This window comes from Ziziphus jujuba, chromosome 1 (assembly GCF_031755915.1).
Source record: "Ziziphus jujuba cultivar Dongzao chromosome 1, ASM3175591v1".
Taxonomy (NCBI): Eukaryota; Viridiplantae; Streptophyta; class Magnoliopsida; order Rosales; family Rhamnaceae; genus Ziziphus; species Ziziphus jujuba.
The window spans coordinates 45,551,518-45,576,331 of record NC_083379.1 but is presented as its reverse complement, the minus strand read 5'-3'; the positions used below and the strand labels follow the sequence as shown (position 1 = coordinate 45,576,331).

Below are 24,814 nucleotides of genomic sequence, written 5' to 3'. Positions count from 1 at the left end.
TGTAAATGATAAAAAAAAAAAAGCTTAGATAATGAAAAGTAATTTTTTTTTTCTTTTTTATAAATTTTATTTGGCAGAGTTGTTTGAAAACAAGTTATATTAATAAAGGTGGTTAATATTTTTCTAGCTCTCAAAAAGTTATATTAATAAACGTGGTTAATACTTTACTAGCTCTCAAAATTTGGTGTTTGAGAGTTTTAAAATGTTTTTTTGGGGGGAAAAAAATGTAAAAAATTTGACACCTTCTAATGAAAGGGCCAGTCAAAAATAAGAAGTATATCTGATAAGTGTAATTTAGACCTTAGGAACTTACCCAACAACCACAACCATCCACGTTAGTCCTAAGTAAGGAAAAATAAATGTTAATGACTTTCAAACAATAACTTTACTCTGAAAAATCAAACAAAGAGTCTCTATGATCATGACAACGGTAAACATAATTTATAATAAAACTAATGTCCCCGCCAACATTATTTTTTGACTTTTTAAGGACGAAACATGGGAAATCTCCTTAAGCTTGACAGAATGCTACTTCTCGCTCTCTATATATATCACATTCTTTTATCGCATGACATCCAGATTGAAAGTAAGTCCAAGAAAACACGTTTCCACTTCCAAGCTTTTTTATTTATTTATCTATTTTTTTCTTTTCCATCTGAAATCACTGTTTACATTCTTTAAATTCAAGAAAAAAGATTTCTGGGTTTTAGGTGGGCATTTAGATCTCGTTGCAGGGAACAGAGTTTTGGTTTAGCTCTGTTTTGGCTGTAAGAGTGTGATACAAATATATATAGAACTCTCAGGGTGTTGATGGGTTTATTCAAGTTGTATAAAAGTATCAAGCTTCAGTGAGATTTGAAAATGGAGAGCAGTGATATTTACAGAGCTGCTAGTAGTTTACGAAGAAACAGTTCTTCCATATGGAGGACCAATACTATGGAGATATTCTCGATGTCGTCGCGGGACGAAGATGATGAAGAAGCTCTTAAATGGGCAGCTCTAGAGAAGCTTCCTACTTATGATCGTCTCAGAAAAGGAATACTCACTTCGTCTCACGGCGAAGCCAGTGAAATTGATGTGAATAATCTTGGAATTCAAGAGAAGAAGGAGTTGATGGAGAGGTTACTTAAAGTTGCAGAGGAAGATAATGAGAATTTCTTGCTCAAGCTCAGGAATCGTATTGATAGGTAAGACTTAATTCTCCTCCCTAATCTCATTTTACATTTGTAAATATTATATGCCAATTAAGATGGATTTTTCTTGTTGGTCTTAATAATTTTTGTGTAACCAAACAGGGGAAGCGATTTTTCTCTTTTATATAAGTATAAAATTCATATTAATATATGTACATAATATGATGAATATAAGACTTTCCTGAAAATATAACAAAGAGATATGATATGGTAAGATGTTATGGTTTATGGTGACATTGCTAAAAAGTATAGGCACTTTTATCAAACCAAGCACAAAGAGTAGGTTATTTTTATGTGTTATTATTGCTATTATAATTTTAACTCGTATGATTTATTTATTTATTTTCCTATAAAAAAAAAACCATAATTTGATGGATTTTTTTTTTTTTGGTGAATATGTCAGAGTTGGAATTGATCTTCCAACAATAGAAGTGAGATATGAGCATCTGAAAGTAGAAGCAGAGGCTTATGTAGGAGGCAGAGCTTTGCCTAGCTTCTTCAACTTCACTGTTAACATACTCGAGGTAAAAACAATCATTCTAATTCTGACCATCACTGACTTGTACAATGTGCTTTATTTTGTTTTATTTTTATTTGAATATTATTTCTCACATAGTACTCTGTTAACATTGATTTTGAAGAGTTTCTTGAATTATCTTCATATTCTTCCAAGTAGAAAGAAACATATTTCTCTTCTTCACGATGTGAGTGGAGTCATCAAGCCAAGCAGGTGGGTAAATCGCTCTTTTTATTATTATCTTTTTTCCTAGAAAAATATTCATTTTATTTATTATTTTTTCTTCTTTGTTCAAGTTCAACTATGGAATGTATAGAGCATCTACTAATCAGATTTTTTAAATATGAAATTTTCAGAATGACATTGCTATTGGGTCCTCCAAGTTCTGGTAAGACCACATTCTTGTTAGCTTTGGCAGGAAAGCTTGACCCCGAACTAAAGGTGAATTTACTAACTATCTTCCATTTGTTTGTTGGATTATAAAATAGTGTCTGTATTCTCTAACTTTTTCGAAAAAAACCTAAATTTTTGTGAATCAGTTAAGTGGGAGGGTGACCTATAACGGGCAGGGCATGAAAGAGTTTGTACCGCAGAGAACTGCAGCCTACATCAGTCAACATGATGTTCATATTGGAGAAATGACAGTGAGAGAGACATTGGCTTTCTCTGCAAGATGTCAAGGAGTCGGAACCCGATATGGTTGGTTCCCTTGTACAATCTTGCTTCCGCAAATTGCAAAAAAAAATAAAAGAAAAATAAATAAATAAAAAAATACAACTTTCAGGGCATAACAAAAGGCCTGCTGATGTACTTTTCCATGTACAGATATTACTCATCTCATTTCTTTTATCTGACAATATGCAGAAATGCTAGCAGAGTTGTCTAGAAGAGAGAGAGCGGCTAATATTAAGCCTGATCCAGATATTGATATCTACATGAAGGTGAGAAAAAAGAAGCATGAGTTTATTTCTCAAGAATGGTAGACTAGATGGGCAACTTGTGATCATGATTCAGGGGACATTTACTGCAAAAACAAAAACTTCTTTTCTATTGGTGTGAAAAATTTCAAGTTTACAATCTTATTTAACTGTACTTGACAATTTACATGGTTTTTTTTTGTTGTTGCTGTTGTTGTTGTTGTTTTTTTTTTTTTTTTTTTTTTCCGGTGGCTACTTTAGGCAGCCGCAACAAAAGGCCAAGAATCAAATGTGATGACTGATTATGTTCTAAAGGTAAACATCGCTGAATAGTATTATACGATTACCATAGTTAAGTTTTTAAGAAAGAATCAAACAGTTTCCTTGTGTTTCTATATAATTTAGAATGAGATTAATTACAGGTTTTGGGATTGGAAGTCTGTGCTGATACCATGGTTGGGAATGAAATGATAAGGGGTATCTCTGGGGGACAGAGGAAGCGCGTTACAACTGGTAAAGAACTCTATTACTCACATAAATGCACAACAAATTTTTTTCTGCCCTGCACAGTTAATGATTTGTATGTTTCTTATGGTACGATACAATCATAGGTGAGATGCTTGTTGGACCAGCAAAGGCGCTGTTCATGGATGAAATATCAACTGGTTTGGACAGCTCGACGACTTATCAAATCGTGAATTCACTCAAGCAATATGTTCATATTTTTCAAGGGACTGCTGTCATCTCACTGCTCCAGCCTGCACCAGAGACTTATAACCTTTTTGATGATGTGATTCTCCTCTCCGATGGTCAGATTGTGTACCAGGGTCCACGGGAAGAAGTTCTTGATTTTTTTGAATCCATGGGTTTTAAATGTCCTGAGAGGAAAGGTGTTGCTGACTTTCTTCAAGAGGTAAGACATACAAATATAGTTGGTTTTTCTTGTTTGTTCTAAAAGAGAGATGAATACCAACCTATGGTATGCCAATTGGTAATATGCATAATTTCATTTTTCATAGGTGACATCAAGAAAAGATCAGGAGCAGTATTGGGTACGAAAAGAGGAGCCTTACAGTTTTGTCACAGTCAAGGAATTTGCGGAGGCTTTCCAATCATTCCATGTGGGAAGGAAAGTAGGAGATGAGCTTGCAGCTCCATTTGACAAGAGCAAGAACCACCCAGCTGCTTTGACAACCAAAAAATATGGTTTAAATAAGGAGGAACTCTTAAGAGCTTGTATGTCAAGAGAATACTTGCTTATGAAGAGGAACTCCTTTGTTTACATCTTCAAGATTTTCCATGTGGGTTCCCTAACGATGCTTTGATTTTAATTGAAATGTTTCATGTTTACTATTCAAAGTTTTCGTTTTTAATATTTACATATATGTATTTTTCCCCCTTGTAGATTGCAATAATGGCACTGATTGCCATGACAGTCTTCCTAAGAACCAAGATGCCTGACAATTCTGTAGAGGATGGACAAATTTACACAGGTGCTTTGTTCTATACTGTGGTTTCAGTAATGTTTAACGGAATGTCAGAGATTTCCATGACCATTGCCAAGCTTCCAGTCTTTTACAAGCAGAGGAACCTCCTGTTCTACCCTTCATGGGCATATGCTCTTCCAGCATGGGTTCTCAAGATCCCTATCGCATTTATAGAGGTTGCAGTCTGGGTGTTCCTTACGTATTATGTTATTGGATTTGATCCAAATGTTGAAAGGTAACCAACTAAAAACATTTAAGTTGTTGTAGACAAAGGCTTGTTTTGCATGTTCAAACTTCACCAGGGATACATATTCTGCACCCTGCAGGTTGTTTAAGCAATATCTTCTGCTACTATGTGTAAACCAGATGGCCTCTGCGCTGTTCAAATTGATTGCAGCATTGGGTAGGAACATGATTGTTGCAAACACTTTTGGGTCCTTTGCCTTGCTAGCACTTTTCGCATTGGGTGGCTTTGTGCTGTCTAAAGGTACAATTTGATAAGTTCGCAAAGTCATTAAGACAAAAACATTTTTCTCCTCCTACAGCAGAAAATAATTCATGCTTGGTTCATTTCTTTTCACATTGCTGACAGATGATGTTAAGAAATGGTGGATTTGGGGTTTCTGGGCTTCCCCTATGATGTATGGCCAGAATGCAATACTAGTTAACGAGTTCCTTGGGAACAAGTGGCGACGTGTAAGTATTTTGAATTAGTACTTTTTTGTTTTTTGAGCCTCCTTCCAAACAATCATCTTATATTTGAGTCTGTTTTTTCTGCAAAAAGATCCTGCCAAACTCAACAGAACCTCTAGGGATTGAAGTTTTGAAGAGCCGCGGTTTCTTTACAGATGCTTATTGGTATTGGCTTGGTGCGGGGGCATTGCTTGGATTTATGATACTTTTCAACATTGGTACCATTATTGCTCTCTCTTTCCTCAATGGTTCGTACCTCTACTACATCCACTCTTAAAAACTTCATTAATAAACATAAAGAGGTGATTTTTCTAACGTAAGACAATTGATTTTGTAGAATTTGGGAAGTCAAGATCCGTAAAATCAGAAGATGAAAGCAGCGATGAGAAGGGCAGAGCTGGGGGATCCATTCAATTAGCACAAAGAGACAGAAGCTTGAGTCACCGAACTCGGAATCATAATGAGAAAAGAGGAATGATTCTTCCATTTGAACCCCATTCCATCACCTTTGATGATGTTGTATATTCTGTGGACATGCCTCAGGTGACCTTAGTTTTCTTCGATTAGAGTATCTTGGAAACAAAATATACACTAAAATAACACGGCTTGAATTTTGAACCAATCCTGCAGGAAATGAGGAGTCAGGGTGTTGCAGATGATAGATTGGTTCTCCTGAAGGGTGTAAGTGGCACTTTTAGGCCAGGTGTTTTAACTGCTTTGATGGGAGTTAGTGGTGCTGGTAAAACAACTTTGATGGATGTCCTGGCTGGTAGGAAAACTGGTGGATATATTGATGGGGATATCAGAATTTCTGGATACCCTAAGAAGCAAGAAACATTTGCACGAATTTCTGGATATTGTGAGCAAAATGACATCCACTCACCGCATGTTACTGTATACGAGTCCTTGCTCTACTCAGCTTGGCTCCGATTACCAACAGAAGTTGATTCTGAGACAAGAAAGGTTAGTGTATATATATATGTGTATATATATATATTTTTATTTGGGCTTAATGGAGTTCATAACTGTAGAAAGCCAGGTTAGGGAAGAACATGTCAAATTTAACAGTTCAGTCAACTTTGTCTTCAGCTCAACTTGCAGTTCTGAATTTCTTTTCAAGTTTGGTTTATCTCTTGTTTATAAACTGACTTAATTATCTAGTATGGCAACCTCAAGGAAGTTGAAGACCACAGGAGCTCAACAATGCCTCAGTATTTCTTACTAAATCTATATATTTCAGTATTTAAAAGTCTTGTTCCGGAAAAGCTGAGCAAGTTTTCCAATATGAAGTAGGGTGAACTATCTTAAAGTCACGAAAGTGACTGGTGAACAATTTTAAAAGATAGGGTTTGAGTCAACAACCTGAGTAGCTTTTGTATGTTTGTATTGTTGATATTTGATGCCTACGTATGGTTACAGATGTTCATTGAGGAAGTGATGGAGCTTGTGGAACTCAACCCACTGAGACAAGCACTAGTTGGGTTGCCTGGTGTCAGTGGTCTCTCAACCGAGCAGCGGAAAAGGTTAACCATTGCAGTGGAGTTAGTGGCCAATCCCTCTATAATATTCATGGATGAGCCAACTTCAGGGCTAGATGCAAGAGCTGCTGCAATTGTCATGAGAACTGTTAGGAACACTGTGGATACTGGAAGAACAGTTGTGTGTACCATCCATCAGCCAAGCATTGACATATTTGAAGCTTTTGATGAGGTAGAGAATTTTAATAGTAGAGAAGAGTTGATGCTTGTTTGTGGGTTTGATGGATACATTAAATTGTGATTAACTTGGTTTCAGCTATTCCTAATGAAACGTGGAGGACAAGAAATATATGTTGGGCCATTGGGTCATCATTCTTGCCATCTAATCAAGTATTTTGAGGTATGCATGTAGTAACCTTAATCTGAAGTTGAAATATATCTGACATTTACCATAACCTTCAAGGTGATTGATTACTTTCATGAACTCAAAAATATGTCCATCTCATGTGTGATCAAAAGGGAATTGAAGGGGTCAGTAAAATAACAGATGGATATAATCCTGCAACTTGGATGTTGGAAGTTTCTAGTTCAGCACAAGAAATGGTTCTAGGAATTGACTTTGCTGATGTGTACAGAAATTCAGAATTATACAGGTTAGTTTGTTCATCTTCATAAAACCAGCTTGAATTGTTGAAATAATTTACTAATTTTGAGAGGAAAAAATGATGAAATATCATTGCCATGATTATGAGCTTGTTGCTTTACTTCTACTTTTGCGTGGGATATGGTTACAGGAGAAACAAGCAACTTGTTAAAGAACTGAGCGTCCCTGCACCTGGTTCGAAGGACCTACATTTCCCCACCAGATACTCACGATCATTTCTCACCCAATGTATAGCTTGCTTTTGGAAACAACGTTTGTCTTACTGGCGCAACCCACCTTACACCGCCGTAAGATTTTTCTTCACCACCTTCATAGCATTGATGTTTGGGACTGTGTTCTGGGATCTCGGCACCAAGAGGTGAGCAAATTTAGTGATGTTGCTTTGTTTAAACCATGTTAATCAATTTCCTTTGCATTTTGTTTACACTTATTTTTCCCAAATGCAGGAGCAAGCAACAAGATCTGATGAATGCTATGGGATCTATGTATGCTGCTGTTTTCTTCCTTGGTGTCCAAAATTCTGCATCAGTGCAACCAGTGGTTGCCGTTGAAAGAACAGTTTTCTACAGAGAAAAAGCTGCTGGGATGTATTCAGACTTGCCATATGCATTTGCACAGGTAAATGGCCTTGCATAAATCGTTATATTTTTTAATTTTCTATTTTTGTTTTTAATTTTATTTTGATATTCTTGTGACAGGCGATGATTGAGATTCCATATATCTTTTCACAAGCTGTAGTCTACGGTGTCATTGTGTATGCAATGATTGGATTCGAATGGACAGCCGGCAAATTCTTTTGGAATCTGTTCTTCTTGTACTTCACATTGCTGTACTTCACCTTTTATGGCATGATGGCTGTGGCTGTGACACCAAACCACCATATTGCCTCCATTATTTCTTCTTTCTTTTACGGAATATTTAATCTCTTCTCGGGATTCATAATCCCACGAACTGTAAGACTTTTACGTGTCCCTCATTAGTTTCTGCTCCATAAACATTTTTGTGCTCATTGATACTAATTACTGTACCATTTTTTTTTTTTTTTTTGGGTCTCCTTTGTTTGGCTACCTAATTTGCAATGACAGAGGATCCCAATATGGTGGAGATGGTACTACTGGGGATGCCCGGTGGCATGGACGTTGTATGGAATGGTTGCAGCACAGTTTGGAGATATTAAGGAGACATTTGATGACACCGGTGAAAGTGTAGAAGACTTCGTGAGAAGATATTTTGGATTCAAACATGACTTCTTGGGTGTGGTTGCAGTTGTGATTGTTGGTATTGCAGTGCTTTTTGCATTCATCTTTGCCTTTGCCATTAAGGCGTTTAATTTTCAAAGGCGATAGAAATTTGTTTTTATTTATATTTGTTACCTTTTTTTTTTTTTTTTTTTTTAACTCTATATGGTATGTCAACCAAATCCAATATGTACTTGTACATTGTCAACATACATTTTTAAAGTTGACCACAATAAAGTGAAAAGTATTCTGTTATTTGATAATCCCAGTTGTTATGAAAAGTAGAACAAAAACGATAGTAATAAAATAAAACAAAGCACACATAGATTTATGTGGAAAACCCTTAACGGAAAAAAACCACAGATAAAGAGAGGCAAAGCTGTTTATTTATTAATATTGGTACAAAAAGGTGAGCAAATAGAACTGCAAAACTACTACATCCGAAAAAACCCCCGAAAATATATATATATATTGTACGGACGGAATAAATTTAAAAATTAAAAAGGTCCATACCTATCTGCCTATCGGACAAATAAAATAAATTCACTAAATGGATCGCACCGCGAGCTTTTCGGTTAGATCAACAAGAATTCAGATCACCAACTCTAACTCCAGTATATTTGGTAATTAATTTGATATACATGTGATGGATGAAAACCAACTTCTTCTGAATGTATCAGCACAACTTACAATCAGTGGAAAAGATTACAGTAATTTTTCTGTGCTTTGTTTTTTGAGGGCTTTATGATGAGCATGTTGGTAAGATGTATGAAGTCAGTTGTAGGGATGTTAGAGCTTCATGGGAAATCTTATATGAGAGCATGGATCTTGAATCTGGGTTGGATTGCTTAATTAAGGTTGTCGTCTCATATCCTCCCATTACATCTCTTTGGTTAGTAAATCCAACAGCCAGCATTTCCATAGCTAGCCAAAGAAATGAAGATGACCCCTCCGTTTTAATACAGTCTATGTTCCAAACTCTTCCAATTATGTACAGGAAGACATCCTCTCTCATAGGGTCATTGAGGGACTCCAAATTTTGATTCTTTCATTGGCAATTACTTGCATTTCCAACCAATTGTTTCACATCAGGCATAATCCGAACTTCGTTCATTTTATTTCTGATCTTATCATGCTCTAGGTGTCCAAGCCACTGGTTGCTGCAGCCTTCCTCTCATCACTGGACCCGAAGCTCTTTTGAAGCAGAAAGCTTCAGAATCTTATGAATCTTCTTATGATCTTGAGAACAATTAGTGGTTCAAGATACTTGATTACATCGTGAAGCTTCTTGTTCTGGTCTCATTTTTACTGACTTTAAGGCTTTGTCATAAGGTGTGGAAATTTCGCATTAGATTACTAACATGAGCTCCCCTTGAACCCCATTGCATACCTAGTGATAAGATTGTTGGAGAAAAATCCAACACCGGGCATCTCTGATTATGCAAGTGTGCCACATTCTAGATTGAAGGAAATAGAGAAAATAATAATAATAACAATTACGAAAATAAAATAAAATCAGATAACTGTATTTAATTGTAGAGAACAAACAATTAAGAAGGTTCTAACCACCTTCTAGATTGAAGGAAATAGAGAAAATAATAATAATAACAATTACGAAAATAAAATAAAATCAGATGACTGTATTTAATTGCAGAGAACAAACAATTAAGAAGGTTATAATACCTTAATAATTAAAGGACTTTAATCAACTAAGAAAAAAATAATGAGAACAATGCCAAAATAATAATAATAATAATAATTAAAGATAATAAAGTAGGCGGTCTAAGAAACAACACAAAATTAAATGGCTAAAGGTAAATAATAGGTGGCCTAAGGGCCAATACTAAATAAAAACTAAATAATAAGCGATCAGAAGACCTGCTCTATGTTAAAAACTAAAATTAAAAATAAGAGAAGTATTCTAGTGTAAAGAGATGTAGTAAAAGTTGAGATTCTTTTCAATGAGCAAATGAGGTTTCAATATATAGTAAGAGAAGCCACCCACAAATCTCTTTATTTTTCTATGTAAGATATTTGAAAATCTTTATTTCTAAAACCAAATTGGTTTTTCTTCTTTTAATCCATGTTGGATATTTTTTCCTTTTGCTTCCATACTACCTTAGGCTGAAAATAGTGGTACAAACATTGGCCCCCCCCCCCAATGTTTTATTAAATTATTTAGAATAATTTAATGAAACATGTAAAATTTCAATTTTTCAATCTCTTAAAATTTCAATTTTTCAATCTCAGCTTTCCGTACTAGTACCTTACTGTAGTCGTCGGCATGATCATGTTGGTCTTCTATTGTCTTCATCTACGGCATTTGGTCTTCTGTCTGGACCAAAATCCCTTTGGATCATGCTTTATAGTCGCACAACCAGTCATCTTTAAAATGACATTTTCAACAGCTCCGAAATGCATGCTCGAACCTTTATTCATATTGTTCTTAATCTTTGACCGTCCAAAGTCTCGATTAGTCTGGAGGTTATAATATCCATTCTTCCACCTAAGATTATTTGGACTGGCTTGATATGGTTGAGGGATGCCATATCGATAATACTTCTAGTTACAGCTCTGGTGCATAAGCAGTTGCCCCCCCAGCCTGAATTCGATTTCTGGCCGATGGAAAAACATACAGTTGGTTCTTCTATCCCATGTCTTCAATCTATTTCATCATTGTTGGTGCAATCATAAAGGCATGCACTCTAGTAGATGTAGTTCATGGAGTCACTGTCGTTCTAGATATGGCCTAAAGGGCTACAACCGTGGTAGATGTGACTGAAGGTGCTACCAGGATGGATGCAGCCCTAAGGGCTTGCATTCCAATAGGTTTTGATACAACTTGGCGGCCTGCACTGAAATGGATCTAGCCTAGTGAGCCAACTTTGGGGCAGAGGCGGCTTTGGAGGTTAGTAATTCTGTAGGTGTTGATGCAGCCTGGAGTTCCTGCAACTGGATAGAGGCGGCCTGATTGGCTAGTAAGCATCGGGGGAGAGGCGGCCTTGGAGGCCAACACTCCTGTAGGTGGCAATGCGGCCTAAGATAGATGAGGCCTGATTGGTCAATATCGGGGGAGAGGCGGCCTTGGAGGCCAACACTCGTGTAGGTGACGATGTGGCCTGGGGGGCATGAGGGGCGAATGTCGAGGTTGACACGGCCTGTGGAGTCATCATCGGGGCAGAGGCTGCCTTAGAGGCCGGCACTCCTATTGGTGTCAATGCAGCCTAGGGGGCCTGCAACTGGACAGATGTGGCTTGAGGGACCATTATCGGGGTAGAGGCGGCCTTGGAGGCCTGCATTTGATACTCATTTTGACCATAAATTAGCCAAATGCCTTTTAATATGGCTTGGAGGGCCTGCAACTGTTGGTGCATGTGTTCGAACGATGCTTCCATCTTTCTGTTGTGCTCTTTTAATACTTATCAGACATGAAATATCTCGAATAACTTTATCATCGTTTGAAGTCATCTCAGCTTCTTAGTTGATGGGTCCCATTGGGCGTGCCAAAAACTAATGTTGAAGAAAAATCCAACACCGACTGTCTCTGATTGTGCAAGCGTGCCACCTTCTAGATTGAAGGAAATAGAGAAAATAATAATAATAAAAATTACAAAAATAAAATAAAATCAGACGACTGTATTTAATTGAAAAGAACAAACAATTAAGAAGGTTTTAATGCCTTATGATTAAAAGACTTTAATCAACTAAGAAAAAAAATAAATGAGAACAATGCCAAAATAATAATAATAATAATAATAATTAAAGATAATAAAATAGACGATCTAAGAAACAGTACAAAATTAAATGGCTAAAGGTAAATAATAGTTGGGCTAAGGACCAACATTAAATAAAAACTAAATACTAAGCGGTCAGAAGATCTACCTATGTTGAAAATTAGAATTAAAAATAAGAGAAGTATTCTAGTGTAAAGAGGTATAGTAGAAGTTGAGTCCCTTTCAATGAGCAAATGAGACTTCGGTATATAGTAAGAGAAGTCACCCACAAATCTCTTTATTTTCGATGTGGAATATTTAAAAACCTTTTATTTCTAAAATCTAATTGGTTTTTCTTCTCCTAATCCATATGGGATATTTTTTCCTTTTGCTTCCTTATTACCTTAGGCCGAAAATAGTGATACAACCAAAGATGGTATTCTTGACAACCTTGACTTTACATTTAGGGGTTCATAATTGTTCTAATTGTTCATAATAAGAGGACCAGCCAGAATTCTATTCGGGCAACATGATTTAAATTTGCTAGAGCAGGGTCTCATATGTGGGATTGGGAGACTGAGCTGGAGTATTACTTGGGTCTAGTCCAAGATTTTTTCTTTCTCCCACAAATCATTGGCAACCACTTAGAAAGATTTATTTCATTGGAATCAAACTGGTTAGACTTTTTCCCACGTATTTATGATTACATTAGAACTCCAGTTCCCAATCCGTACTTTGTTGAGGACTACGAGTTTGCCAACCCACTTAGAAAGAACATGGTGTAGAATGATGTGGAATGCTTTTGAAATTACAGAGTTGTTGTAAACATGCATGCACATTTGATGTTATTTTGGATGGTTGCTGTTATCTATTATATGTTGGCCATTTAGAAATAGTAACTAAACAAGAAAAGTTTCTCCTGAATGCTTTTGTCCATTTTACTTTGATACATAGGATGTTTTTGCAGTAAATTTTTGTTTCTTTTTGAAACTCAACTAGCTCAATGAGTTTGAAGACTCTGGGTTTCAGAACTAAACTTTAAAATGCTAAATTGTTTTTCAGCATTTAATATGGTTATTGTTATCGAGTGCTGGATTGTGGTTGTTTCTTCAAACTCGAAACTATACGATTTAATGATGGGAATGGAAACTATCTTTTGAAAAAGCTAAATGGATCATTTTCATTCCATAATTTTATCCAGAAGATTAGACAATTTCTAAAAGTTTTCTTAAACCTGATGTTATATATATTCCACATGATTGCTTGGCATTAAAAATCAACTTGCAAGTAATCATCGTGAGGCGTACTTATATCCGTTTCTTGTTGGCTAGATATATTCTTAAAAGTAAAAGGTTCCGCAGACAATAATTCTAATTTTTTACCAAAAAGACAACATTTCTAGTTTCTACATGAAAGTTTAGACAAATTTCAACAAATTCTGCAACATGGTTTGAAAATTCTGAATAAGGAGTAAAAAGGTTAAAATAGCAGACTTCTAATCACGTAAATGGTGAAGAAATTAAGGTCAGATGAGGCAGTTATCGATCTCAAAACTCAAATCAACCCATCAATAGGGTTTTGAAAAATGTGTTTAGGATTAATATTAATGCAGTAAATTTTGCATAATATTCAATGGGAGGTTTTTGTGTAACAGAGGGATAGGACAGGGTCCAAGACTTCAGCTGGAATATGATGATTAATCATATGACCATGATGAGGTAAGCCAATACGCAAGTCAGTAGAATTTAAGGGGTCGCACTTGCAATATGCATGGAAGAGGATAAGAACAAGAAATTGCAAAGAAAATCGAAAACCTTAGCATATTGGTATTGCAAACCCAAGTTTATTTTTTCCCAGTTGTATATATTTCAGATATAGTTTTCTTTGTAGGCTTTGATAAATTGTGAAGGGGGGGAAGGAAAGGAAAAGAAAAAGAAGGATAAAAAAATTCTCACAGATTTTGCCAAACCGTCCTAACTACCAAAATTATGGGAGGCTTTGGAGTGGTACTCGTTTTAGGTTTGGGATTTCATTAATGCAAGAACGTGGACGGCGAATATCAACCACTGAAATTATGGAACGGAATTCATATTAGACAATATGAACCATATTTATTGGTCGGCCTTAAAACAGAACATGATGTTTTTTGGAAATCTCAATCCAAATTTTGTGCATGTGTTGCACGTTCATGGAAGGCTCTTTTTCACGTTTGTTTCTTTTTAAACAAGCAATTACCCCAACTGGAAATATTTCAATGAAAAATAAATTATACAAGACAAAATCCTCCGATTCATTTAATATAAGGTAAACAATATTAGTATAGTCAGAAAAAAAAAATCAATTTTGGAAATAACTATTAACCAAACAAATTACTTCAGTAGGATTTCAAAAAGGAAATTGAAATAGAGATTTAAAAAAAAATTAAATAAACAAAGGAGTAATAATTTACATAAAACCAACTAAGGGTGTAATAATTTATATTTACCCCTAATTAAAGAAATTAGTAATGTAATAACATTTAGGAAAGAGGTTGTAAGGAAATCTCAAATTTTTGCACTCTCGGAGACTCGATCGTCTCATTCTTATGTGGTAAAGCTTTTGATGACATTTTTAGGTTGGCTTAATGCATTAATATAAATTTCTAGACTTCCAACCCTAGTTTTTCTACAATATAGTAATGTTTATGTAATCATTAAATATTGATTTTTTTTATTTTTATTTTTCTTTATTTAAAAAAAAAAAACAAAAGAGCAAGAAAGTCATCGTTTTCTTGATTGAAAAAAAAAAGAAAAAAGAAAAAAAAAAAGAAAAAGAAAAGGAAAGAAAAGTCATCCTTTGACATAATAGTTTCACCTACAATGCTGTACCACAGTGTCTCACACCTAATAAAAAGCCAGCTTTTTGAAAAAGAATCATTTTCGAGTGAGCCAAAAATTCCTAATATTAAATGGGGAAGTAATACTGAAATTAATACCAAAGAAATATGAAATGAAAAATAATGAGACAGGGTCTCTGATTTTGGTCATTTTCACCACAATTTGGGCAGCCAGAAAATGTAACATATTTCTTCATGCTTAAATAACCATCCAATCCGTCGGTTGGTTCTATATTTGTTACTAGAAACTTGTTGATAGCAAAGGCAACCACCAGACGCAAACCCCATTAAAAACTAGTCAAAATGACATCTTGGACCCGCATGACATGATCTCCTTTCTCAACTTTTTCCACTACTTTTCGGTTTCCTTTGGGTTCCACAAACCAGAATAAATAAATTTCCTAGCCATCTAGCCACCTCATGAAAATTCTTATTGTTCATTGTTCTTGTTTTAGATTGCATTAATGATGACATCATTGATGATGAAATTCTAATATCCTGCTTAATTATTTTGACTGCCTATAGTAACTAATTAAAGAAAATTAGTTTGGTTATGTATGAAGACGCAAAATCAATTTACATCAGCTCTTGGAATTTTCAGTTAATGACTTTGATTAAACGCCAAGACATTTCTTTGTACACATATTATAAGAGGAAAATTAGAGAGATTATAATTTTTTTTTTCTCTCCGATAAAATTGAAAGGTAAAATACGAAGGCTTGACATGAAATAATTTCTCGTCAAGATTTAACTTTTCTTCGTGAAGAATATGAACTTTTATGAAACGTGGTCAAATTTTGCTCTTTTTGGAACCAAGTTCCAAAAAAAAAGTTAATTCTGTATATATATGCCAACCGATTAAATTATGATTGTGATTTGTACTTACAAATTCAAAGTCTATTAGCTTTTCATACTTTTAAAATCATAATCATGGTAACTATATGGACCTTAAAATATTTTATATTATATATGTTACCCCTCCCCCACATCCCTGTAACGCCTTTTTTACTTTACTTGCTCCCAATGTATAAAATTTGTAAAATTGCTCAACAAACTATTACTTTTGTATCACTTTATTCTAACAAAATTTTTTTTGACAGATATTCGCACACACAAAAAACAAAAAAAAAAAAAAAAAAAAAAAAAGAAGAAGAAGAAGAAGAAAGAAAAAGAGAGAAAGAATTTTCAACAATTGAATTTGATGAGATTAATTATCATATAATTTTGTTTGGAAATAGTTTAATGAGTGTGTATGACTAATTTTGTTAAATTCATTAGAAAAATTGCATAATTGGACTAAATGGATACACAAATATTATATAGTTTGAGAGACAATGTTACAATTTTTATAGTTTAGAAGGCAAAATGAAAAACATAACATCATTTTGGGGTAAAATTATATCAATCCTAACTTAAATAATAAATGATGAAGTGAGATTTGTTCAATTGGTAAGACATTCACGGTTGTGGATTTGAAATATTGAATGGAGGGTGAAAATTATTACAAATGATTAAAGAAAAAAAAACTTAATAATGAAAATAATAGTCTCTCACTCTCTTTTTTTTTTTTTTCCCTTCTTTTCTTCTCTTCAAATTTTGTTTGGTAGAGTTGCTTGAAAAGAAGTTGATATTAATAAAGCATGTGGTTAATACTTTTCTAGCTATCCAAATTTGATGTCTGAGAATTTTAATTTTACTTTGGGGCAGAAATGTCATTTTGTTTTGGAAAAAACAGAATAAAATTTGACAGTTTCTAATTAGAGGGCTCGTCATAAATTAGAAATTATATTCGACTTTATAAGTTTAATTTAGACCTCAGGAACTTACACAACTATCACAACCATCCACGTTAGTCCTAAATAAGGAAAAAAATGGTAAAGATAATTTTTCATTGTTTTACGCTGAAATTAAACAAAGAGTTTCAATAATCATGATAATGTTAAACATAATTTATAATAAAATTTAATTTCCCCGCCAATATAATTTTGACTTGTAAGGAAGAAACATGGAAAGCCCCTTAAGCTTTGACAGAATGTACTTCTCTCCCTATATATATCACACTCTTTTATTGCATGACATCCAGATTGAAAGCTAGCCAAACAAGACACGTTTCCATTTTCAAACTTTTATTTATTTATCTATTTTCTTTTCCATCTGAAACATTGTATACATTCTTTTAAATTTCTGGGTTTTAGTTGGCGTCTAGAACTCGTTGCAGAGAACAGAGTTATTGGTTTAGCTCTGTTTTGGCCCTGAGAGTTTGATATAGATACTTATATCTATATAAATATAACTCTCAGGGAATTGGTGGGTTTATTTAAGTTGTATAGAAGTATCTAAGCTTCAGGGAGATTTGAAAATGGAGGGCAGTGATATTTACAGAGCGGCTAATAGTTTACGAAGAAACAGTTCTTCCATGTGGAGAAGCAATAATATGGAAATATTCTCGAGGTCGTCGAGGGAAGACGATGATGAAGAAGCTCTTAAATGGGCAGCTCTGGAGAAGCTTCCTACTTATGATCGTCTCAGAAAAGGAATACTCACTTCGCCGCACGGCGACGCAAGTGAAATTGATGTGAATAATCTTGGACTTGAAGAGAGGAAGGAGTTGATGGAGAGGTTGGTTAAAGTTGCAGATGAAGATAATGAAAAGTTCTTGCTCAAGCTTAAGAATCGTATTGATAGGTAAGACAAAATTCTCCTTCCTTATCTCATTTACATTTTTATGGATTTTTCTTGTTCATCTTATTAATTTTCGAGGTAATCAAACAGGGGAAGCGATTTTTCTCTTTTAAATAAGCATAAAATTCATATTAATATGTGGATTATAACATGGTGAATATAATGACTTTCCTGAAAATATAACAGAGAGATTTGATATGGTAAGATGTTATGGTATAAGGTGACATTGCTAAAAAGTATAGGCCCTGTTTTCAAACCAAGCATAAAGAGTAGGTCATTTTTATGCGTTATTATTGCTAGTATAATTTTTATGAGTTATTATCCGAAAACCACAAAAAAAAAAAAAAAAAACCATAATTTGATTATTTTTTATTTTTTATTTTTTTGGGAATATGTCAGAGTTGGAATTGAAGTTCCAACAATAGAAGTGCGATATGAGCATCTGGAAGTAGAAGCAGAGACTCGTGTAGGAGGCAGAGCTTCGCCTACCTTCTTCAACTTCACTTTTAACATGCTCGAGGTAAAACCAATCATTCTAATTCTCACCATCACTGCGTTGTATAATGTTCTTTATCTTTATTTTTAATATTATTCTAACATAGAGTACTTTGGTCATTTATTTTGAAGAGCCTCGTGAATTATCTCCATATTCTCCCAAGTAGAAAGAAACGTATTTCTATTCTTCACGATGTTAGTGGAATCATCAAGCCAAGCAGGTGAGCATATGGCTGTTTTTATTATTATTTTTTTTCCCAGTAAAATATTCATTTTTATTTATTATTTTTTTTCTTTTTTGTTCATGTTCAACTGTGGAATATAGAGCATGTAGTAATCAAATTTTTTAAATATGAAATTTTCAGAATGACATTGCTATTGGGTCCTCCAAGTTCTGGTAAGACCACATTCTTGTTAGCTTTGGCAGGAAAGCTTGACCCTGAACTAAAGGTGAATTTACTAACTATCTTCAATTTGTTTGTGGATTATATATAGTCTGTATTCTCTAACTTTTCGGAAAAAAACATAAATTTTGTGAATCAGTTAAGTGGGAGGGTGACCTACAACGGGCGCGAAATGAAGGAGTTTGTACCGCAGAGAAGTGCAGCCTACATCAGTCAACATGATGTTCATATTGGCGAAATGACAGTGCGAGAGACATTGGCTTTCTCTGCAAGATGTCAAGGAGTTGGAACCCGATATGGTTGGTTCCTTTGTAAAATCTTGTCTTCTGCAAATTGCCACAAAAAGAAAAAGAAAAGAAAAATACGACTTTCAGGACATAACAAATGGCCTGGTGACGTACTTCTCCATTTAAAGATATTACTCATCTCATTTCTCTTATTTGACAATATGCAGATATGCTAGCAGAGTTGTCTAGAAGAGAGAGACTGGCTAATATTAAGCCTGATCCAGATATTGATATCTACATGAAGGTGAGAAAAAAGAAGCATGAGCTTATTTCTCAAGAATGATGCACTAGAAGGGCAAACCAGTGATCATGATTCAGGGGATATTTAAGCCCAATTCTTTTCTATTTGTGTGAAAATTTTCAAATTTACAATCTTATCTAAATGTACTTGACATTTTACGAGGTTCTTTTTGTTGTTGTTGTTGTTGTTTTCCCTCTTATATTTTTATTTTTATTTTATTTTTTTTGCCTACTTTAGGCAGCAGCAACAGAAGGCCAAGAGTCAAATGTAGTGACTGATTATATTCTAAAGGTAAACATCACTGAAAAGTGTATATCATTGCCATAATTAAGTTTTTAAGAAAGACTCAAACAGTTTCCTTGAGTTCCTTCATAATTTAGAATGAGATTATTTACAGGTTTTGGGATTGGATATCTGTGCTGATACCATGGTTGGGGATGAAATGATAAGGGGTATCTCTGGGGGACAGAGGAAGCGTGTCACAACTGGTAAAGAACTCAATTACTAACATAAATGCACTACAAACTTTTTTCTACTCTGCACAATTAATGATTTGTATACAATACAATTATAGGTGAGATGCTAGTTGGACCAGCAAAGGCGCTTTTCATGGATGAAATATCTACTGGTTTGGACAGCTCGACAACTTATTCAATTGTGAATTCACTCAAGCAATTTGTTCATATTTTTCAAGGGACTGCTGTCATCTCACTGCTCCAGCCTGCACCAGAGACTTATAACCTTTTTGATGACTTGATTCTCCTCTCCGATGGTCAGATTGTGTACCAGGGTCCACGGGAAGGCGTTCTTGATTTTTTTGAATCCATGGGTTTTAAATGTCCAGAGAGGAAAGGTGTCGCTGACTTTCTTCAAGAGGTAAACATATACAAAAATAGTTGGTTTTTCTCATTTGTTCTAAAAGAGAGATGGACAACAACCTATGGTATGCCAATTGGTAATGCATAATTTCATTTTTCATAGGTGACATCAAGAAAAGATCAGGAGCAGTATTGGGTACGAAAAGAGGAGCCTTACAGTTTTGTCACAGTAAAGGAATTTGTGGAGGCTTTCCAATCATATCATGTGGGAAGGAAAGTAGGAGATGAGCTTGCAACTCCATTTGACGAGAGCAAAAACCACCCAGCTGCTTTGACAACCAAAAAATATGGTTTAGGGAAGGGGGAACTCTTAAGAGCTTGTATATCAAGAGAATACTTGCTTATGAAGAGGAACTCCTTTGTTTACTTCTTCAAGCTTTCACAAGTGGGTTCCCTAACTATGCTTTGATTTTACTTGAACTGCTTCATGTTTTCTATTCAAAGTTTTTGTATTTAACATTTACTTACATATTTTCCCACTTCTAGATTGCAATAACGGCGCTGATTGGGATGACAGTCTTTCTAAGAACCAAGATGCCTGACGATTCTGCAGAGGATGGACAAATTTACGTTGGTGCTTTGTTCTATGCTGTGGTTACTGTAATGTTTAATGGAATGTCAGAGATTTCCATGACCATTGCCAAGCTTCCAGTCTTTTACAAGCAGAGGAACCTCCTGTTCTACCCTCCATGGGCATATGCTCTTCCAACATGGGTTCTCAAGATCCCTATCACATTGATAGAGGTTGCAGTCTGGGTGTTCCTTACGTATTATGTTATTGGATTTGATCCAAATGTTGGAAGGTAACCAACTAAAAACATTTAAATTGTTGTAGACTCAAAGGTTTGTTTTGGATGTTCAAACTTCACCAAGGATACATATTCTGCACCCTGCAGGTTTTTTAAGCAATATCTTCTGCTACTATGTGTAAACCAGATGGCCTCTGCACTGTTCAGATTGATTGCAGCTTTGGGTAGGAACATGATTGTTGCAAACACTTTTGGGTCCTTTGCCTTGCTAGCAACTTTCGCATTGGGTGGCTTTGTGCTGTCTAAAGGTACAATTTAACAAGTACTCAATGTCATTAAGGAAAAAAAAAATTTTTCCTCTTCCAGCAGAAAATAATTCATGCTTGTTTCCTTTCTCTTCACAATGCCAACAGATGATATTAAAAAATGGTGGATTTGGGGTTTCTGGATTTCCCCTTTGATGTATGGCCAGAATGCAATACTAGTTAACGAGTTCCTTGGGAACAAGTGGCGACATGTAAGATTTTTGAATTAGTACTTTTTGTTTTTTGAGCCTCCTTCCAAACAATCATCTTATATTTGAGTATGCTTTTTCTGTAAAAAGATCCTGCCAAACTCAACAGAACCTCTAGGAGTTGAAGTTTTGAAGAGCGGCGGGTTCTTTACAGATGAATATTGGTATTGGCTTGGCAATGGGGCACTGCTTGGATTTATTTTACTTTTCAACATTGGTACCGTTATTGCTTTCACTTTCCTCAATGGTTCGTACCTCTACTTCATCCACTCTCAAAAACTTTGTTAATAAACGTAAAGAGGTGATTTTGCTAACGTAAGACAATTGAACTTGTAGAATTTGGGAAGTCAGGATCCATAAAATCAGAAGATGACAGCAGCGGTGAGAAGGGCAGAGCTGGGGGATCCATTCAATTAGCACAAAGAGAAAGAAGCTCAAGTAACCAAACTCGGAGTCATAATGAGAAAAGAGGAATGATTCTTCCATTTGAACCACATTCAATCACCTTTGATGATGTTGTATATTCTGTGGACATGCCTCAGGTGACCTTAGTTTTCTTCGATTAGAGTAACTTGGAAACAAAATATAATCTAAAATAACATGGCTTGAATTTTGAACCAAACCTGCAGGAAATGAGGAGTCAGGGTGTTGCAGATGATAGATTGGTTCTCCTGAAGGGTGTAAGTGGCACTTTTAGGCCAGGTGTTTTAACTGCTCTGATGGGAGTTAGTGGTGCTGGTAAAACAACTTTGATGGATGTCCTGGCTGGTAGGAAAACTGGTGGATATATTGATGGCGATATCAGAATTTCTGGATACCCTAAGAAGCAAGAAACATTTGCACGAATTTCTGGATATTGTGAGCAAAATGACATCCACTCACCGCATGTTACTGTATACGAGTCCTTGCTCTACTCAGCTTGGCTCCGATTACCAACAGAAGTTGATTCTGAGACAAGAAAGGTTAGTGTATATATATATATATATATATTTTTTTTTTTTTTCTTTGGGCTTAATGGAGTTCATAACTGTAGAAAGCCAGGTTAGGGATGAACATGTCAAATTTAACAGTTCAGTCAAGTTTATCTTCAGCTCAACCTGCAGTTCTGAACTTCTTTTAAAGTTTTGTTTATCTCTTATCTATAAGCTGACTTAATTATCTAGCATGGCAACCTCAAGGAAGTTGAAGAAAAGAGAAGCTGAACAATGCTCTTACTAAATCTATATATTTCAGTATTTAAAAGTCTTGTTCTGGACAAGCTGAGCAAGTTTTCCAATATGAAGTCTGAGTAGCTTTTGTATGTTTTATTGTTGATATTTGATGCCTACATATGGTTGCAGATGTTCATCGAGGAAGTGATGGAGCTTGTGGAACTCAACCCACTGAGACAAGCACTAGTTGGGTTGCCTGGTGTCAATGGTCTCTCAACTGAGCAGCGGAAAAGGTTAACAATTGCAGTGGAGTTAGTGGCCAATCCCTCTATAATATTCATGGATGAGCCTACTTCAGGGCTAGACGCAAGAGCTGCTGCAATTGTCATGAGAACTGTTAGGAACACTGTGGATACTGGAAGAACAGTTGTGTGCACCATCCATCAGCCAAGCATCGACATATTTGAAGCTTTTGATGAGGTAGAGAATTTTGATAGTAGACAAGAGTGATGCTTGTTTGTGGGTTTGATGCATACATTGAATTGTGATACTTACATAACTTGGTTTCAGCTATTCCTAATGAAACGTGGAGGACAAGAAATATATGTTGGGCCATTGGGTCACCATTCTTGCCATCTAATCAAGTATTTTGAGGTATGAATGTAGTGAACCATAACCTTAATCTGAAGTTCAAATAGATCTTAAATTTACCATAACCTTCAAGGTGATTGATTACTTTCATGAACTCACAAATATGTTCATCTCATGTGTGATCAAAAGGGAATTGACGGCGTCAGTAAAATAAAAGATGGATATAATCCTGCAACTTGGATGTTGGAAGTTTCTAGTTCAGCTCAAGAAATGGTTCTAGGAGTTGACTTTGCTGAGGTGTACAGAAATTCAGAATTATACAGGTTAGTTTGTTCATCTCATGAAAACAGCATGAATTGTTGAAATAATTTACTAATTTTGAGAGGAAAAAATGATGAAATATCATTGCCATGATTATGAGCTTGAACTAGCTTGTTGCTGAAACGTTTGCATTGAATATGGTTTCAGGAGAAACAAGCAACTTGTTAAAGAACTGAGCATCCCTGCACCTGGGTCGAAGGACCTACATTTCCCCACCAGATACTCACGATCATTTCTCACCCAATGTGTAGCTTGCTTTTGGAAACAACGTTTGTCTTACTGGCGCAACCCACCTTACACCGCTGTAAGATTTCTCTTCACCACAGTCATAGCATTGATGTTCGGGACTGTGTTCTGGGACCTCGGCACCAAGAGGTGAGCAAATTTAGTGATGTTTTTTTGTTTAAACCATGTTAATCAATTTCCTTTGCATTTTGTTTACACTTATTTTTTCCAAATGCAGGAGCAAGCAAAAAGATCTGATGAATGCAATGGGATCTATGTATGCTTCTGTTCTCTTCCTTGGAGTCCAAAATGCTTCATCAGTGCAACCAGTAGTTGCCATTGAAAGAACAGTTTTCTACAGAGAAAAAGCTGCTGGGATGTATTCAGACTTGCCATATGCATTTGCACAGGTAAATGGCATTGCATAAATCATTATATTTTTTAATTTTCTATCTTTGTTTTTTAATTTTATTTTGATATTCTTTGACAGGCGATGATTGAGATTCCATATGTCTTTTCACAAGCTGTAGTCTACGGTTTGATAGTGTACGCAATGATTGGATTCGAATGGACAGCCGCCAAATTCTTTTGGTATCTGTTCTTCATGTACTTCACATTGCTGTACTTCACCTTCTATGGCATGATGGCTGTGGCTGTGTCACCAAACCACCATATTGCCTCCATTATTTCTTCTGCATTTTACGGAATGTTTAATCTATTCTCAGGATACATAATCCCACGACCCGTAAGAGTTTTATGTGTCTTTCATTAGTTTGTGCTCCATAAACGTTTTGTGTTCATTAATACTAACACTTTTTCCCTTTTTCTTGGTCTCTTTGGTTTGGCTACCTAATTGGCAATGACAGAGGATCCCCGTATGGTGGAGATGGTACTACTGGGCGTGCCCTGTGGCATGGACTTTGTATGGAATGGTTGCAGCACAGTTTGGAGATATTAAGGACACCTTTGGTGACACAGATGAAAGTGTAGAAGACTTTTTGAGAAGATATTTTGGATTCAAACATGACTTCTTGGGTGTGGTTGCAGCTGTGATTGTTGGTTTTACAGTGCTTTTTGCATTCATCTTTGCCTTTGCCATTAAGGCGTTTAATTTTCAAAGGCGATAGAATTTTATTTTTTATTTTTTGTTTATATTTGTTACTTTCTTTTTTATATTTTTTTTATATGTACTATAAGTGGTATATCAACCGGGTCCAATATGTACTTGTACATTGTCCATATAAACTTTTAAAGTTGACCACAAGAGGGTGAAAAGTATTCTGTCATTTCTTAATCCCAGTAGATTTGGTACTTAATGGGATATACATGTGAAGCATGAGAATCTGTAGTAATACACATTGTTCAATAAAACAATCTTTGATTGCATGGTACATTGTTCAAAGCATCAGATATGCAACATTTTTCAAGAACATAATCTTTTATTGCAAGGTACATTGTTCAAAGCTGAAGCAGATACACAACACTGTTCAAAAAAACAGTC

General features: G+C 35.3%; 2 protein-coding genes across 2 annotated transcripts; both read left to right on the top strand.

The window, feature by feature from the left end:
• The first annotated feature begins 581 nt into the window (after window positions 1–581).
• Window positions 582–8,428, top strand: LOC107409192 (pleiotropic drug resistance protein 1). The gene is made up of 23 exons (XM_048472556.2): window positions 582–1,187; window positions 1,597–1,717; window positions 1,835–1,923; window positions 2,067–2,151; window positions 2,250–2,409; window positions 2,575–2,651; window positions 2,889–2,942; window positions 3,050–3,140; window positions 3,239–3,540; window positions 3,647–3,928; window positions 4,033–4,349; window positions 4,441–4,601; window positions 4,707–4,810; window positions 4,899–5,055; window positions 5,145–5,350; window positions 5,438–5,770; window positions 6,227–6,517; window positions 6,602–6,685; window positions 6,805–6,938; window positions 7,080–7,307; window positions 7,396–7,567; window positions 7,648–7,902; window positions 8,035–8,428. The coding sequence occupies exons 1-23, from the start codon at window positions 862–864 to the stop codon at window positions 8,293–8,295; spliced, it is 4,290 nt and encodes a 1,429-aa protein (XP_048328513.2). The 5' UTR covers window positions 582–861; the 3' UTR covers window positions 8,296–8,428.
• Window positions 8,429–16,851: 8,423 nt separating this feature from the next.
• Window positions 16,852–24,699, top strand: LOC107408521 (pleiotropic drug resistance protein 1). The gene is made up of 23 exons (XM_048478988.1): window positions 16,852–17,460; window positions 17,857–17,977; window positions 18,085–18,173; window positions 18,318–18,402; window positions 18,496–18,655; window positions 18,811–18,887; window positions 19,122–19,175; window positions 19,282–19,372; window positions 19,459–19,760; window positions 19,866–20,147; window positions 20,249–20,565; window positions 20,659–20,819; window positions 20,925–21,028; window positions 21,116–21,272; window positions 21,362–21,567; window positions 21,655–21,987; window positions 22,366–22,656; window positions 22,747–22,830; window positions 22,957–23,090; window positions 23,236–23,463; window positions 23,552–23,723; window positions 23,804–24,058; window positions 24,180–24,699. The coding sequence occupies exons 1-23, from the start codon at window positions 17,135–17,137 to the stop codon at window positions 24,438–24,440; spliced, it is 4,290 nt and encodes a 1,429-aa protein (XP_048334945.1). The 5' UTR covers window positions 16,852–17,134; the 3' UTR covers window positions 24,441–24,699.
• The last annotated feature ends 115 nt before the right edge of the window (window positions 24,700–24,814 follow it).